Raw genomic sequence first — 19,116 nt, forward strand, 5'->3', positions numbered from 1 at the left:
GTGCCACTTCGGTGGCCCCGTAATGTTTTTATTGACAGAAATTGTACCAAAAGCAATGTGTGACACGGAACGTTGTTGTCTTGATGGAGGAGAAGCCATTTTCCCATTTCATGTTAATGCATTGTTTGCAATCCATGATTTATGGCACACTTTAAAACACACCTTCTCACACCCTGTAACAGCTCACACCCAACAGATTGCACCGAACAAGTTGAAACTTGTCACACACTATTACTAAGGCTCGATTTGCTGCTTCCTGTATTGAAGATTCCTTTTCCATTGGATGGCACACAACAGCAGCATTCACTGTATTTATTGATCACACCTCATATGTTTAAAACTCAATGATACCATTTATATGGACTTATGTAGCATTTTAGAAAGCATGGCCCTGTGACATCTTAAGAAAGTTTCCTAATAGTCATGGCAAGCCAAGATGTACCCTCAGCCCCATTTGCAGGCCATGTTTCCTAACGCAGTCCTTAACCATCATGAAAAAGAAACAATACCATGACCAGCCAGTCCTCCATAACTCCAAGCATAATAAACCTCCAAGTTCAGAAACCAATATTTGATAAAGATTTTTAAAACATCATATCTGTAAACTGGTAGATATCACTTACACATCTGAATTCATTAAAAACTATTGAGATGAGAATCCAGGTTTATACAGGTTCTACAGATGCAGGTGGATATATTTCCCTATATGTATTGAGATCTTACTTGAGAATAGAAAAAATCAAGAAAGCTCGTGCCTTATATTGCCAACCAATAAATGAAGAAAAGATGATAATGAAATAGCCATATAATCCTTTTTATATAAAAAAAAATCCCACTTTGATTTTGACTGTTAGTAACCTTTTCCAAGCTTTTCTCTCTTTATAAATGCAGCACAAGTAATCTAGATATGGCTGGCTCTTTATAATTGAGTATATCATATTTAAATCTTCTTGCTTTGTGGAAATTATGTGTTTGTGGTTGATTAAAATATTCAGCATATGTAGATTTCATCTTTTAGTTCAATAGAAAAATATAAATGATAGAGGTTGGATTCCTATCAAAGTAGCAAAGACATTCCCCAGACATGCATAATTCTCATGCTGAACTGGAGGTGATTCACCTTTCAGTGACTTCACAGGTGTTCACTTGGCCAAACAAAATAGGTAAATCATTTTCCATTCATTTTTTTTCCCCGAGGCAAGTTTTCAGTAAAATTGCTTTTCTGTGAAATATATATATGTAAGTCCATAACATGTCCACTTGAAAAATGAATTTGCATCAACCTCTGAGATGTGAAGACTATGTAATATATATTTTGTCAAAAATAACTAAATTGAGTTCCTCCTAACTAAATCAGAAGGGGGAGGAATTCTAAATCAGAATTGTATGCCAGTACTGGATGATATGAAAGGAGACCTGATTGTACAGTGGTGTTCCAATAAAATGGGTCCAGAGGGGTGACTGGTTAGCTCAATTGGTTAGAGCATGGTGCTGATAACACCAAGGTTGCCGGTTCGATCCCCACATGGGCCACTGTGAGCTGTGCCCTCCTTAAAAGAGTCAACTATGCCATTGTAGCAATGAAAGCAATGTGTAACCAATGACCATGGCTGTTCCCCAATAAAAAATTTTTTTACATGGCTCCAGAGAAGAGTGAGGAAAGAAATCTACCCATCAGTGATCTAGAAAACACAAATGTGTGGCTGTGAAACATGGGCTGTTGCTTGGTGAGTAAGTCATCATCAGATATTTATGGCTCATGCCCAGGAGCTTGTGAGTGGCCATGGGGGAAAATGGCCTGTTATTGGTCTTGCAGGAGCCCACCCAGTGGTGGTACCTCTGCCCAAGCTTCTGACTGCACCAAGTGACTAGTCCACGTCAGTGGCGCACTCCTTTCTGAATCAGTGTCAGCGCTGGTCTCTCAAATGTATTACTCTTCTTAACACATGCTTTGTGAAACTGCAGGTTAGCATTTTTCTCATTTCGGTAGTCAACATTCACCACATATCCTCATTCTTATGGAAGGAGACAAAGAAACTAGGGAAGATTATTCTCCATAAGTCCACAATTTGAAGTTGTGGTGACTGAGAAGGACAGAGCTAGATCTTAAATTGGAATACAGGAGACTTAAGATAAACAGTAGAAAAATGTTCTTTACACATGTAGCTCTCTTGCTAAGTGATGAAGGTGGTATTTTAAGAAAATCAGTCTGAAAGGAATGTACAGGATGTATTAGGATAGAGAAAAATGGGTGTTACAGAGAACTGAAGGTTACGCTAAAAACCTAAAAATTAATGTTTTTGCATCACCTTAGAGTTTTCAAGGAGTTTAGGCACACACCTCACTTGATTTTGCAATAACCTCTGGGGTGGATATGAAAGATGATATTATCTTCACTTCACACATGAGGAAACAGGAACCTGGAGTAGTTAAATGACGTGCCCAAAGTCACACAGCTGTGAGTGGCAGAGCTGGAATTCCCATTTTTCACACCTGACTCCAGTTTCATTACTCCTAACATGATTGTATCTCGGATAAATGTGGTAGCAGGAATGGAGAATGAGGGGCAACTCAGAGAGATTTTGAAAGAACAAATGAAAGAAATTGGCAGTTGATTGGGTATAGGTGATAAAGAAACAGGAGAAGGAAAGCTGATTCCTAGGTTTCTAAAGTCTGGAAGTTGGTGAGATTAATAATGTCATCAGCTACTGTTGGCAAATATGCTTTCTATGTCGCAGGTCCTGTGCCACATTTGGCTATATTGTCTCATTAAATCCTCACAGCTCTGAGAGGCAAGGGTATTATTATCCCCACTTTATGAGGGGAGTACATGAAAGCTGTTTTCACTTTTAGAGGGGAAAATAAAATCAAGGTTTTTGCTCCAAGACAAGGGAAAGCTCTTTGGCTTGTGTTGACCATACTTAGAGCCTGAGACCTGGGGCAGTGGTTTGGTGTTCTCATGTGTATGGACGTGATTATGCTGCCAGCCATGAAGTAATCACGCTGGGCCAATGGTAGTTATGATGTTTGCAAATCCAGTACTGGCAAACTGTTTAATGCCTCCTTGGTGCTTTGCCTGCCATTAAAATAGGCTGCACCAAGCAGATGGTTTTTCCTTGGCTCTGGCTTTAAGGTGGTCAGCTAGGTAATCCAGGTAGTACATAGCTAACAATGCTTTCCTCTTCAGATATTATTAAAAATAAAAATATAACTAAGTATAATTATCATATGACTCAATGTAAATATTGCATTTATGTAAAATACACTATTTGGATTAAAACTCTTAAATATGATTGCATTCCTTCTTAATTGTTACTAGTGACTTTTACTTCTTATTGTTATCCATAACAATAACAACAACAAAACAGCTTAAGCCTGGTTTTCCCCTAACTTTAACCAGTTCACACATTTCTACCTTGTCCTGAGCCTCTGTTGGCACCTAGGGTTTGTCTGATACCTTGACTGTCCATAGCTCCCTCTAATCTTTGAATTGTTCGTAACCTTATTTAAAACTCCTCAAGAAAAGACCCTTCCTAGATTTCCTGCTTTTAATACCTGCTTTTAATAGCTGCTTCCAGGCTGGCTGAGTGGCTTAGTTGGTTAAGAGCTTGCTCAAGAATGTGAGCTCTGAGCAACAGCGGTTTGATTCCCAGCCTGAGCTGAGCTGCCAACAGGTGGCAGGATGGCTCAGCTAAAAATAAATAAAATAAAATACCTGCTTCCTCTTTCTCTCTTGCTCAGGTAGAGACAGGGAAAATAATTTGCATATCAAATAAAGTAAATAGTGTATGAAAAAAAATCTCAAACCTTTTTGCAAATAGTGGTTTACTTTACAGCTCATTTCCAAAGGCTTCAAACTGTATCTCTTTAGGTATCTACCTGCTAGTTATTTATTCACTAGGCTGCATACTGCAGTCTCTTAGCAACCATAAACTTCATGGAAAACTAACAATTCTCTCATACCACCTGTGTTTAGAAGCTGGCCTTATTTTAAAAGACTAGGAGTTATACAAGCAAAAAAAATGCCAGAATTTAGTTCTTGAAAATAAATTTAAATAAATTATTATATTTCATGGGGTGATAAATGGTTTCTTCCCAGTGGCCCTTTGCTCTGAGGCTGCATTGGAGATTATGCTGGTGGGAGGCTGTGTCCACTCCCAGGGCAAGGGGTCAGGACTGAGTGTCTTTCTTCCTGACTCCCTGTAGGATTGTAAAGATGTCCAGTCCCAATCTGAACATTGTGACCTTACTGGGCAGTTGTCTGACTTACAGTAGCGCTTACCTCTTTGGGATTCAAGATCGAGATGCTTCAGTGGGAAGCTCAATGGAAACTCTCATTCAGGTGAAGTCCTAAATTTTTGTTTTGAATGTAATGCCAAAGTTTGATCATGTTTTAGTCAGCTGCTCCTGTGGGTGGTGGTTACCTTTCTCCTTGCTGTGGGCCCTTTCAGAGGTGATCCCTGGAACTCTCAGTCAGTGGGGCCCACTTGCTGCCCCACACCCTCCATAGACTGAGGTTTTGCAGATCAGAATGTGTGGAGAATGACAAAGGTTCCTCTCATGCCTCTCGCTTCTGTCCCTTTCCACCTGCAGGTAAGACTGTCTATGCTGTGCATTGGGACCTCCCTTGTGTTTGGACCCATTCTGGGGAAGAGCTGGCGACTCTACAAGGTGTTTACCCAAAGGGTCCCTGACAAGAGAGTGGTGAGTAGGCAGCAAATACACACTGCTTGACTGCAGATGGCAGCTTCCCTCTTGATGAAAAGCTAGAGAAACTTGTGCCAGATTACTGGGTCTGGCCCTTTTACGACAGAAGTTCCTGCTCCTCGTTTCAAACCTTGGAGTCGTGTGGCCTCTTGAGGCCCCAAGCCTGGAAGGATGTGTGTCGGTGCTATTGGGAGATAGGTCTTTAAACATCGGTACTGCTTCCTGTGTACCTCAGGTCCTGGTACTGCTCTGAGGGTGTGAGCTGGCCAATACGTGGCACCAGCATGAGAAAGAGTGGGCTGCTTGGCACTGTTGTGAACTGAAAGTGGAGGGAGGGAGGGTGAATACAAAGAAGCTCTGGCAGATGAGTAGTTATTTTCCTCACTGGAGCCCAACTCTTTTTCATGTAGAAGGCTACTCTAAGCATTAAGAAGGATGATAGGTCTGGAGCAGTAAGCAAGAAAGAGGACACCCATTCATCAAATCGAATCAACCTTACAAGCTATGTGGCAGCAGATCACCTACATGCCCCTGAAATTAGTTATCATCCTAACCACATTCCCCCATTTTATCACATTTCCTAATAGAGTTGCCCAAACCGCAAAGTTTATCAGCAAACTCTTTGTCCACATAGGCCCTGCCCAGACCCAATATGTCTCAGTTGGAGTTTACTTCTGTGGAATGGTGGGTTTTGTTTTTTAAAGAATTTTATTGAATCGTGGTGAATATTTATCAAAAGCTCAGTTGTACTCACATACATAATAAAAAGATTGCCTGAAGGACAAGATGTTCGTCCATTTATTTAGGTCTTCTTCAATTTTTCTCAGCAATTTTTTTTTGTAGTTTTCAGTGGAAGTCCTTCATATCTTTTATTAGATTTATTCCTAAGTATTTTATATTTTTTATGCTACTACACATGTTATTGTTTTCTATTTCACTTTCCAATTTTTGTTGCTAATACCTAGAAATACAATTTCTTTTTGTATGCTGATCTTGTTTGCTGCAACTTTGCTAACCTACTTATTAATTCTAGTAGCTTTTTTTGTAGATTCCATCAGATTTTTCTACATGGATTATCATAACATATGTAAATAAAGACAGTTTCGGTCCAATCTCTTGTATAATGGCACTGGTTAGAAACAACAGTACAGATGTTCAATAGAAATGCTGAAAGCAGACATTCTTGAGGTGTTCTTGATCTTATGAGGAAAGCATTCAGTCTTTTAACAAGTATGATGTTACCCATAATTTCATTGTAGATCCCCTTTGTTTCATTGGGGGAAGTTCCCTTCTATTTCTGTTTTGCTGAGAGTTTTAATAAAGAATTGATGTTGAGTTTTGTAAAATACTTTTTCTGTGTCTATTTACAGGATCATATGGTTTTTCTTTTTTAGTTTGTTCCTATGTTGGATTACATTGATTTTAGGATCTCAAACCAACCTTGAGTTCCTGAGACAGACTCCACTTGATCATGATGTATTATCCTCTTATATTGTTGGATTTATTTTGTTTATGTGTGTATTAATATTCATAAGGAATATTGCTCTATCATTTTCTTTTCTTGTAAAATCTTCTTCTGGCTTTGGTATCAGGGTAATACCTGCCTTATAGAATGAATTGGGAAGTATCCCCTCCTCTTTGATTTCTGGAAGAGTTTGTGTATAATTGGTATTCACCTAGTATAAGTTCTTTAAAATACATAGTATCCTTCTATTTCTTTCCTTCTCAATCTTTGTGTTATTCGTTTTACTTTTACATGTTATAAGCCCCACCCAATTATTTTTTTGTTTAAAAATTAGTTATCTTTTAAAGATATTTTAAAAATAAAAATCAATCACATATTTTTTAATAAAGTTAACATTTCCAGATACAGGTATTCATTTGATATTATTTTCCTTTTGCTTGAAGGATATCTAATTCTCATGTGTGTGTTGCTAGTCCTGAATTTTTCAGCTTTTGTTTATCTGAAAAAAGTCTATATTCCACCTTTGTTTTCTAAAGATATTTTTTGCTGGATGTAGACTCCTAGGTTGAGGTTTTCTTTTTTTCCTTTTAGTACTTTGAAGATTTTTCTCCACTGTATCCTCACCTGGCCTTGTATCTGATGAGAAATCTGATGTCTTCCTTATCTTTGTTTTTCTATACATAATGTATCCTTTTTGCTGATTGCTTTGAAGATTTACTTTTTATCACTGGTTTTGAGCAGTTTGATTAAGCAACCAATTTATCTTTATCTTACAAACACCATGAATCATGTAACTGGTTGTGCTTCCTTCTTTTCACTGGTTGACAAAAACTCAGATCCACATTTCTGTCCCAATTCATGAATGTTATATACTCTCCTCACCTGAACCTTCATCGTAATTCTCTTTATTTTCTCTTTTCCTTAATATTTTTTTATTTTTCATCCTGTTGCAGGATATGTTTTCTTAATTTTTTTGTAGTCACAAAAGTAACACATATTCTTTTATTAGGTCAAGTAATTCATATAAGTATAAAGGAAATGCTAGTAATATACTTCCACCGTCCTCAGCTATCAATCCCACCCTCCAGGTTAACCATTAGGTTAATAGTTTTGTGTGAAAGCTTCCATATCTGTCTATGTGCTCATATAAACATCTAGAAACAAGAGAGTATTTATTTTATAAGACCTTTGAATCTTCTGTGGCGAAAGGCAAGATATGGGAAAAATAAACAAATGGAAATGTTTAATGGTGATAATAATGATATGGACATAGAAACCCTTGTACCTTTTGGAGGGCGGTGGCAGAGTCTATGAAGCCACCCCAAGAGCTGGAGCTGTCTTATTTCCTTCTGTTCTACTTTTGGTTGCAATCAACAAAGGCAGTTTGTACCATAATAAAAGAAATACAGAAAAGAAAGAACTCCTTGTAAATATTTAGTATCTGTTTCACCTCTGATGACTAGATTTGAAGCTTTGGGGGAGGGTTAACCCTGGAGCCTGTAGCTCAGAACACATAGGACACTCTAGCCCCTGTGTCAAAGAGCCAGTGAGCTACGGAAAATTATGACCTTGACTCTTTTGCAGATAATCAAAGACCTGCAGCTCCTGGGGCTGGTGGCAGCCCTGGTTATAGCTGATGTGATCCTACTCATGACGTGGGTACTGACCGATCCCATCCATTGCCTCCAGATTCTCAGTGTCAGTATGACGGTGAGGATTCCAAATCCCTGGAGAATTTAATTCCTGAACTGGGGGGACTGGCTTTGTGGGTACACGGAGCTCATTCTCTGACTTGCATTCACTGTGTGGTCATCCTCCCAACAAGAAGATAAATGATCCAAAGAGGAGGGCAGGTCAGGAGCTGTGGCTGCCGTGAATGCCTTGTCCTTTGTCTGCAAGGTATGCTACCACTCCCACCGCTCCTCCTGCCCCACGTGTCTTCCAGTGGCATCTACTGAGATGTCAGCACACTGGAATTGGCCTGGCAGTTATCTCTGCTTCCACAATATCAATCATGAGAACTTTCAGCTACCGGAAGTTGCGTTCCCTTAATTGTTGAGAGGTAAAGGTAGAATTTTGAGGTGGCCTTTGGAGTCAGTCAACCCTGGTTCAACTCCCGGCTCTGTCACTTTCTAGCCATGTGACCTTGGGAAAGTCATTTAACCTCTCTAAGTCTCTATTTCCTCATAGGTAAAATGGAGATAATGATACTACCTATTTCTTAGGGCTCTGGTGAAAAGTAAGTGAAGCAATGCAGGTAAAGAACTCAACTGCGCCCAGTACATAGTGTTCAATTAATAGGAATTATATGTCTCCAGACTCATAATGGGCTGAGGAATACAGTGGAATCTTGACATTGCAGAGTTAATATTTAAGGTTTCAATTGTTAACAAATAGCAGGAACATGATGTGAAATAATTTGTAATTTTGCTGATGCAGCAATTTGAATCATTGTGGTAGCAAAGCACATAACAAGGGGTAAACCCTGCTGCCACCAAGCGTCCACATGTCAGCCCAACTTTATGGTCTTTTCCTCCAATTAATAGTCATTCATTTAGATTCTAATGGAGTCGCCTAAATTGTATAGCTTTTATATACTAGGAGGGGAATTATGTGCTGTAGAGGAGTTCATGGTCCAGGATGTTCACAGGGATCTGCTGTGTCCTCAGCCCTGACTCTGTGTCCCTCCTAGGTGACAGGGAGAGAAGTGTCCTGCTCGCTGACCAGCACACAGTCCTGTGCTTCCCGATACTCCGATGTCTGGATTGCTCTTGTTGTGGGATGCAAGGTTGGTAACCACATCTCCTTGGGATACAGCCTGTCACCAACAAAACGGGTATGAAGAGGGAATTAATGAGGTGATTTCTGCAAAGAATCATGAAATCAGGGGAAAACCCTGTTGATACATAAATCTCAAAGTCATGACCCTTATTATTTCTCTACTTTTTTGGAGGGGAGGGTCACTTTTTCAACTCTTTGAGCTTTCTCATTTTGTCCTCCCCCAAATCATGTGGAATTTACCTACTGTTTCTCCAATTTCTTGGTCTGGTTTTTAAAATTGATTTGGCAATACCAGTTTTCTCCCAACTCCCTACAAGGAAGATTTGGGTCAAAGTATCCTTTTGTCATTCACCCATCTAACTTTCTCACTGTAGTCAGAAGCAGGGTTGACTCTAAGACTGGTGACAACATCCATAGAGTCCTTTCAGTGATTCCAGCTGCCTCAAAGTGTGTCCCATTCTGCCCTGAATCTCCCATCATTAGACTCATTTGTCTCTGTTAGATTGCAAAAGTAAGATATTATTTTCAGAGGGTACAGGATACCTATATAGGGCACTACAAGAGGTCCTTTGAACCAACTATCCTATTAGCTGGTTTTCACCTTGGAAGGACAGAGAATCTGGTTCTGGGGGGCACAGGGCAGGCCTGTTTCAATGAACAGGGCAAGCCCTACATGGCAGGAGGCTGCCTGTTGACTATCAGGCCTCAAAGGCCTGGTTGACTGACTGCTGGCAGAGTCGGAGTTTTTGTAGAAATATGTGGTCTTTAAACGTAAACTTTACTCACTTCACCACCAGGAAAATGTTCAAGTGGTTGCTTCTGAGAAATAGGCCTTGGGATGGGCAGGTCAGCGACAGGGAGATGGTGCTTTTTCATTGTGTCTATTTATTACTTTGATAAAAAAATGTTTAAAAGAAAACACTAGGAAGTGAACAGCTTTTGACCTTTAGTTTCTTGCTAATGGATAAGAAAATGAGCTTCACAACGTCCTCCACAACTAGACTGAAGAACAAAACGACAGCAACTTGTCTGTTCCCCTTCCCCCAATTCCCCAGCACTGTTCCCATCCCTCCAATTCCCCAATAAAAAATTTTTTAAAAAGAAAATGAGCTTCAGACTATGACAGAAGGGGGTTTGAATTGTGACTCAACTACTTCCTAGCTGACCTTGAACCTCATTTAACCTTTCTGAGCCTCTGTTCCCTCTTACATAAAATGGGGATGATGATAATATCCTCTCAGAACTGTTCTGAGTCTCAGAAGAGTTAATGCATGGTTAAGAGTTTTCAACCACTCCTGGCCCATAGTAAGAGCTCAGTAAATGTTAAATATTATTATTATTAATCTGCTGCTCCCCCAGGCGGTTCTGGAAAACACGGTGCCTCCCCCAGTCCCTCAAGTCCTTATAGTAGAGCATGTCCTCCCCAGTACAGAAACTCAGCACTTCTCCCATAACAACTCACTTTGTGACTCCACTTGATTTATTTTCTCCATTACCTTTTATATAATTCCACTTCCATTCTATTTCACTGTCATATCTTTCTAAATGACAAAGAAAGAAAAGGGGAAAACAGTGCTGAGCATCAGGGCCTGAGTTACACGCCCGTGGGCTCCCTGGTCAGCGAGCGGTCCCTGAAGAGGCCCCAATCTCTGCATTAAGTTCCAGGAGCCCCCAACCTGAACCTGTCAACTGCCCCCTACCCCACGCTTCTTAGCAATGAAGGTAAATGACATCCAAGTATATATGATTCACTCAAACACAAGTCATGGATGTATAGAGGCTTTATTCATACCTCATTCTTTTTTGGCAAGAATTTTAATGAAATTAAAACATTTTAATAGAATCAGATTTGCACATTTCAAATTTATAAGAATTTCATTCGCTTTTGATTAAATTACTAATCCAACTCTGCCAAATGCCCCCTGATGGCATCAGGTACCCAAAAGCCAGGCCCCACTGGCTTCCTGACTTGTTTATCTTCTGGTCATTGAAGATGGTAGGGTGGCCACGTTTGGCCCTCAGGCCTCATCTGGGACACTGGGCATTGGGGGCACCCAGAAGGCACCTCTGCCATACTAATTCTTTCACTGTAGGCACAGCCAGTCTTCCCCAAAAATTATCTTTAGGGCCATCCCTGCAGGTGGAGTTGGTAACGTCGTGGTATTTCAGAATCATTGGCAGGTGCCCTGCTGATAACTGACCTTGCTTTCATTATTAGTTCTCCCTGAGTCCCCATAGCTCCCACCCCACCCCTACCCCCATGGCATCTTCACATCCTGTGTTGTAAAACAGACATTTCTGTGCGTGCTTTAAACCTCCCTACCAGACTGAGCTCCTTGAAAGGCAGGATCATGACTTATTTCTCTTCATAGCATTATTTTCTGCCTGACACCTAGCATGACATTTTGCACATAGTCAGGGGGACATGTGTTGAATCTATATATTATGTATTATTGATTAAAGCTTTGATTCCTGTTTAAATGCAGCTCCTTCCTTAAAGGTGCTGTGAGTCTTTTTCTCCTTGGTACAAATGAGAAATCTGAGAGCACGTTTATATTCATGGGAAAGAGGAAAGAATAGGGCCCTGGGTTCCCAGTGGTGGGGGCAGGGAAGTCACAAAGAGGGTGAGGGGTAGAGGTGGGGCCTTTGCTGCCTGTGCCTGCCCCACAGTCTCGTCTAGGTCCCAGCCTGCCTTTGTTCTCCTCTGTTTCCACTTTCCATCTCCCTTAAACACCCACTGGCACAGAGCCCCTGCTAGCCTATAGAGATTCTTTGTGTAAATTAGAAAAAGGCACTCCTTCTAGGCAGATGCAATCTTGCAGGTGCAAGGCTTGGCAAGCAGATGGTGCCTTTGGGAAAAGTAGAAAAAAGAGCCCCTTCCCCGGGGCACTGCCCCTGCCGAGGCACATGACTTGACAAGCAGACCACAGGGCTATTTCAGCTTCCACATGGCCCTCAGTTCCATGCAGTGCAAAACCACACAGTGGACGTGGCAGCCCTCACTCAGCAGTACAATGTACGAACTACTTTCCTAGTGCCTGCAGCCCTTTCGGTAGGCTCCCTACCCACCTGCACCACCCTGTCCGGTGCCGGGTCCTGGCAGAGTCCTGTCTGAGGGACTTGCTGAGCTCTGATAAACTAATTCTCAGTACAGGAGAGAAAGATAGCACTTATTAAGCACCTTCTAAGTGTAAGGGTCCTCCCAGGTCTGAGTAAATCCTCATAGCACCCCTTTAAGGTAGGTATTATTACTCTTACTTTACACAGGAGGAAATTGGTCCCACCCCTCCTGCTGTTTGCCACCGAGCCTGTTATTCCACATCTCTGAGCCTCTGGTTCTCCCCTCTGCCTCCAGGGTCTGCTGCTGCTGTATGGTGCCTACCTGGCTGGCCTGACAGACCATGTCAGCTCTCCTCCTGTGAATCAATCTTTAACCATCATGGTTGGGGTCAACCTCGTGGTGCTGGCTGCTGGGCTCCTTTTTGTGGTCACCAGATACTTGCACTCCTGGCCCAACCTGGTCTTTGGCCTCACATCTGGAGGAATCTTTGTTTGTACAACCACAATCAACTGCTTCATCTTCATTCCCCAGGTATGCCCTAGGGAGAATTTGGCAAGGCTGTCCTAGTCACTCCAGAGGCTTTGCTGGGCATGATAAATTGTTCACTGTGCGTTCTATTAAGACTTTTAGGGACCATTTATTGGCGAGTCAGAGGAAGGCGGGGTCCTAGTAAGCTGGCTCCCTCTGTTCTTCCCTCCTCGGTTTCCTGAAGGAAGGGAGCTCAGCTCCCGGTCAGCAAGGACAGGCCAGAGTGGTTGAGCCATAGCAGCAGCCCGTTTCCACCCCTAGCAGCTGCCTTGCAGACCTGCTTTTCCTCCTACCCTCCACCCTGCTTCACTCTTCCCCAACCCCTTCTTCATCTTGATAACATCATTCTTTCACTAGCCTGGGAGCAAGGAGCCTTTCTTTCTTTCCTGTTTGGGATTGCGGATTTACAGGGGGAAACTCATTTATGCAATTTATGCAAAACTTTATGCAATTTTAAATGCTTTTCCTTTTATTCAAGGAAAATCTAGAGTATTCCTCTTCTTTTTACAATATGGAGAAATAAAAATGTGTTTCATATTATGGGGGTTAAGGGGGGAAAAAAATCAAACAAGGGAGGAAGATGGAAGCAGAAATGTCCAGACAGCAAAGAGGAAAAAAGAGAATTGGAGGGAAAGGTGAAGGAATTCACAGGCTGTGAAAGGAAAGTGATGTGAAATTATTCATGATATGCCTGAGGGTACCACTGAGCCACACACATCTGAGTTAATGAACTTGGCATTAGGCACTTTTCTTGTTTCCTTTCTAGTCCTTTTTTTCTAACCCCAGGCTTACCTCATCGCACTACCTCCTTAAGACTCCATCCTGGTTGCCACTGCAGCTTCTAATCGATTGTGAACGACTTCTCCACAAGGGCACTAACTAATAAAGCATTGGCTGATGAAGGGTTACAGTGTATTTATAAAAGTGAAGAGTGCACCTTAGGATATGATGATGTGGCACAGGCATAGACCCTTTTCTCTTCTTCCCTTTCATAAATTCTCATTAAAATAATCAAAAGAATAAACAAATATGGACAAATCTGTAATAGCAGCACTGAAAACCGAGGATGGGTATTGCCTCTGTGTGAGAAACTAGAGGAAGTTTTGCTGAATCTTTTTCAATATTTTAAAAGATTTATTGAAATATAATTCACGTGCCACACAATTTACCCATTTAAAGTGTACAATTCAGTGGCTTTTAATATGTTGACAGATATGTGCAACCTGAATCTTAATATTATAAGAACTGGATTGAAGGAAACCATTGAGAGCAGTCTTATTTGTCTGGAATGTAACAGAAAAGGACTATGAAAAGCAAGGGCTGTTCCTCTTTGGGAGGTGGGGGATGGGGAGTGGGGAGGGTCCTTTTGGGAATCCACCCTTTAGGCTCTATGGCAACATTGTTGATTGGTAACCCATCCACCCATTGCCAAACTCCACAACTAAGATTGAAGGCAACAACTTGGCTGTTCCCCTCCCCCAACTCCCCCATAAAATCTTTAAGAAAAAAAAAAAAGACATAGGAGGGCTGAATGGATAAGAAAACAAGACCCTTACATATGCTACCTACAAGAGAAGCACTTCAAATTGAAAGACACACACAGACTGAAAGTAAAGGGATGGAAAAAGATATTTCATGAAAATGGAAATGAAAAAAAAGCTGAAATAACAGTACTTATACCAGACAAAATAGATTTTAAAACAAAGTGTTTAACAAGAGACAAAGAAGGACCCAGTAATCCCACTTCTGAGTATTTATCTAAAGAAACACAAAACACTGACTTCAAAGGGACATGTGCATCCACATGTTCATTGCAGCATTATTTACACTCGCCAAGATATGGAGGCAGCCTGGATGTCCATCAGTGGATGAATGGATAAAGAGTAAGTGGTACATATATACAATGCAATATTACTGAGCCATAAAAAAGAATGAAACCTTGCCATCTGCAACAATATGGATGGACCTAGAGGGTACTGTGCTGAGTGAAGTAAGTCATACAGAGAAAGACAAATGCCATATGATTTCACTTATACATGGAATCTAAAAAACAAGATATATGAACAAGCAAAACAGAAACAGACTTATAGATACAAAGAGCAAACGTGGTTGCCAGAGGGGAGAGGGTTGGGGGGGGGGTGAGTGAAAAAGGGAAAGGGATTAAGAAGTACAAATTAGTAGTTACAAAATAGTTATGGGGGTGTAAAGTACAGCATAGGGAATATAGTCAGTAATATTGTAATAACTATGTATGGTGTCAGATGGGTACTAGATTTATCAGGGTGATCACCTCATAAGTTATATAAATGTCTAATCACTATATTGTATACATGAAAGTAATATAATATTGCATGTAAACTGTAATGGAAAAATAAAAAATTATTTTAAAAATACAGAGAACTGATCTAGGGTTACAAATTAGAGCAAATACGAGTCTCTGAAAGATAACAGAAAAATTTGAGGCAGACGTAATCACCAAGGAACTAATGGATCTAAAACTAGACCTCCATCTGAAAATTGAGTGAATCCGCAACCTCCAGGAGGTGGCCGTACTTATATCTCCTCTCTCAACACTTGCCTCTGTCCCTCTTGCATCCTAAGCCTCAGACACAAGACGTCCACTCTCCTTGGTGTTTGGATCTTCAGCACCTAGGACAGTAGTGATACCTAGGTATACTCATATGTATTCGTATCCACAGACATAAAAATACAGAATGAATTTCAAAACTTCCAGGTTTGAACTAAGCAACAAGCACCTGATTTGTTGAAGTGGAAGTGGAATTATTATGGGATACAGGAACTGGATGGATGCACAGTGATGGCCTTTCTCTTTCCTTCTCTGACTCACTCCCTTTTTTCGTCTTAGCTAGCTGTCTTGAGCTTTCTTCTTCTTACTTGCTTTCCTCTCCTGTTTTCTCTCTCATGCTTTTTCTCCTCTTGAACCGATCATAACCTAAAACTTAAAAAAAATATATTTTATAGTTCATCTTATTTTAGGTTTAGGTAGTAAAATTTTTTTCGAAATATAAAAGTAACTAAGGTTTGTCTGTTTTTTGTGCGCCCTAGAATTGATTTTCCCCTCTGGCTCAGTGGATGTTAGTAGAAGACTCTCCCTGTGAAATCCGCACTGTATATTCCCAGGAGAGTAGGACAGCTGAGCAAATTTGGGAAAGTATCTGAGTATCATGGGTAGAGGAGGGAGCCGAGGGTGATGAGGCTTCCTTCTTTGCAGCTGAGCCTTCAGACTGGATTGTAGTGGGAGGGGTTTGTAAAACAAAGGCACAGATACTACAAGGGCAGCTAGGTGGCGCTAGAGAGCTGAGTGAAATATATAGATGAAGCAAGTGGACCAAGTAGCATTCCCCACCGGCCCTCAGGAAATGCCTGAGTGCTTATGCAAAACACTGAGGTCATCCTCTGCATTTGTGACCTGAATGTGAGCCATCCCCATACACACCTCCCACTTTTCTCCCTCCACTTCTGAGAGGTAGGTGGGTCCTGAGGTAGGACATGCTTTTCTCCTCTAACCCCCCAAAGTGTTTCATCTGCTTCTCCATGTAAGTACTTAAGATTTTCTATTCGGTGTTGGCGTTATCTGTGTATGTCTCAGTGCCCCTACTAGATAGGTGAGCTTTTTAAAGGAAAAGTTCCTTCGTTTTTTCATATATTCATCCATCCATTTATTAAGTGCTGGGACCATGCAGTTCAACACATGGCCCCATCTCTAGGTCTAGTTTGGTGCAGACATAAAAGGAATTATAATATATGTGTTAAGTGTTTGAGGAAGTCATGTCACATGATGCTGAGGAAGGGGTGCCCCAGCCTGTCTGGGAACTCGGTGACACTTTCTCAGACAATGGTGTGTTTGGGCCCAGTCTTAAAGGAGGAGTAAGGTTTCACTGAGCAGATTGGGGAAGGGCAGCATTTCAAATGGGGGAACACCATGACCAGAGGCAGAGGTGTGAAAGAGAACAGGGTATGTTTGGAGCACCACAAGTCTTTGCACTTTTTGAAGTACAAATTGAAACAAGGGGAGAGTGGCAAGAGACCAGAAGGCACGAGGGTTAAAGATTTGAGATTTAATCCCACTGTATTAGTTTCCTATTGCTGCTGTAACAAATTACCTCAAAATCCGTGGCTTACAACAATACCAGTGCATTAGCTTATAGTTCTGGAGTTCAGAAATCTGAAATGGGTCTTATTTGACTAAAATCAAGTAAGTCTGTGTTCTTTCTGGAGGCTCTAGGAGAGAATCCATTTCCATGCCTTTCCCAGCTTCTAGAGGCCACCTGCATTCTTTAACTCATGGCTTCTTCCTCTACCTTCAGAGCCAGCAGGGTGGCATCTTCAAATCTCTCTCTTTTTCTGACCTCTATTTCCATTATCACATTTTTTTTTTCTGACTCTGACCCTCCTGCCTCCTTCACATAAAGACTCGTGATTACATTGGGCCCACCTGGATAATCTAGAATAATCCCCCCATCTCAAAATCCTTAAGCACATTTCTAAAATCCCTTTTGCCATGTAAGGTAACATATTCACAAGTTCCAGGAATTAAAAGGGGAAACATTTTATTGAGGGGAGGGGCATTATTTAGCCTACCACACCCACATAGCCCAGAGGCTAAGAAAACAAGAATATGCCTGTCCTTCTGAAAGAAAGGTCATGGAGAGGTCCTGAAATTGTGACCTGAGGGTCATTTATTGCCATATCCTGGAACCCTGAAGGGTCAAGTCTTAAGGACCAGGATCTTAACAAATGGGGAATTAAGGGGGAGTAGGTTTTGCTCAAGGGGCACCCTGGCTTCACCTGGTCAGCTTAGGGCAAGACAGACCAAAAGCCCTTACACCAATGCTGAGCAGTTCCTCCAGCAGCCCTGCAGAGGGCGCAAGCTGAGGGTGATGGGGAAGAGAGAGGAAAAGCTGTACTGCTGAGCAAATGAGGAGACTCTGAGAGAGAGTAGAGAGCCTGTGACACCCCTAAGGTCAGTGCCAGGAGAACAGCACTGGAGATCTGCTCCATCCACTCAAGACCATAGAGTGACCCTGCAGTGCCAGGCTCCAGTAGCTCCTGAGTGGGGTGGTAAGCTGATGGCACCCTAGGGATGGGCCCTTCCAGAACGGCATCTAGCGGGGAGGTTCCTGGCCTGATCCAGCACAGGTCACACAGACTCCTGATAGCATGAGGGTTCTCATGCTATTGTGCTAAGTCAACAGAGAACCCAAGAGGACTTGGGTGAGAATGTGGTATTGAAATTAATGGAGGGATTTAGAATCTTATGTGAAATTTACCACATTTAGGTTAGTAAATGTTTAATAAGTGAGCAAAAAAAGGCCCAGAATACCTGTGAGGCTCCCCACAGACACCCCAGCATCATTTCTGGAGCTAAGGTGCCAGAGTGCCAGTGTATATCACTGGGACTCTCATTTATTTAGTTATGAGAATTCCTAAGAGAAAAACAGAAGCCTCCAGAGCTCTGGCCTCCCCTGGCATCCATGTCACTGGCATTTGCCAGGTAGACAGCAGCTCAGGAGCATGTCCCCATTTGAGTGCTCTACGTTTGGCTCCATCCTGTTCACCTAAACCAGCTTCCACGAATTGTTTCTCATAACCAGTTTCTCCTGAGAAACTTTCCCTAGGACCCCCGCAGTTAACGGTCTCTCTTGTCATCAGCTGTGTCGAGGTCATGCGGTGTGGCACGGTGCCCTGGTACAGCTGTGGCTCAGCTGCTAACTAGCTGCGTGGGCCTACACCAGTCCTATTCCTTCTGAGGCTTTCCTCATTTGTTAAGGAAAAAAGATGGTCAGGTTACAGACCTAATGTTCTACCATTTTTACTGATTTTTTTTATTACCAGTTGTGGTTTTTTTATATCTGAGCCTTGACTGTTGAGTTGGGTTAGAAGTCCTCCAGCAAGGAACTGGGTTTTCAATGGCAGTAAGCACACAATTACTCAACAAATGAGGATAACTAAGAACAGCTCCATATAACCAGAAACAGTTTCATTTGAAACATACAGTGTTTAGATTGTTTAACCCTGTGATAGCTCCTAAATGCTGATTTTAGAATATGGCTCTAGAAGTATTCTTCAACTCTGGTTTTCTTTGACCAGTTCAGCAATGGGTGGGTCAAGCTAAGATTGTTTTATTTCATCTACCTGTCATTTTTCCTTTTCCTTTAAAACTATATAACCTTAATATTCTCGATACCTTCTGTCACAACTACCTATGAGCTTTCCACAGTAAAGTACATTTTGAGGAGAGAATAGTTTGCGCATTTGTGTATCACTATCTTCCTTGGTGTTTTCCAGAAAGAATGAGAGAATGTGTTTCTGGGTGTGTAATTAAATAAATAACATGTGTTCTTTTATCTAACAGCTGAAGCAATGGAAGGCATTTGAAGAGGAAAACCAAACAATCAGATGCATGGCCAAATATTTCAGCACTCCCAGCAAAAGCTGCCATACCCAGTATGGTGAAGAACAGAATTTGCATGCTAGAGGAGAGAAAAACTCCATGGAAAGGCTTCTCACGGAAGTAAGCTAGACCCCTGCCTGGTGGGTTCTCTATAAAGAA

The 19,116-nt window shown here is 41.6% G+C and overlaps 1 protein-coding gene across 2 annotated transcripts in view; it reads left to right on the top strand.

Annotated features, from left to right (window-relative positions):
• GPR156 (G protein-coupled receptor 156) overlaps positions 1-19,116 on the top strand; it is an 82,398-nt gene that overhangs the window by 55,978 nt on the left and 7,304 nt on the right. For both annotated transcript variants that reach the window (XM_019650587.1, XM_019650596.1), the window contains exons 4-9: positions 4,207-4,342; positions 4,594-4,704; positions 7,757-7,882; positions 8,865-8,960; positions 12,309-12,545; positions 18,919-19,077. In XM_019650587.1, the coding sequence (XP_019506132.1) occupies positions 4,207-4,342; positions 4,594-4,704; positions 7,757-7,882; positions 8,865-8,960; positions 12,309-12,545; positions 18,919-19,077 (865 nt within the window). The remainder of the gene's footprint in view (positions 1-4,206; positions 4,343-4,593; positions 4,705-7,756; positions 7,883-8,864; positions 8,961-12,308; positions 12,546-18,918; positions 19,078-19,116) is intronic.

The sequence above is a fragment of the Hipposideros armiger genome, unplaced genomic scaffold (genome assembly GCF_001890085.2).
Source record: "Hipposideros armiger isolate ML-2016 unplaced genomic scaffold, ASM189008v1 scaffold_8, whole genome shotgun sequence".
Lineage (NCBI taxonomy): Eukaryota > Metazoa > Chordata > Mammalia > Chiroptera > Hipposideridae > Hipposideros > Hipposideros armiger.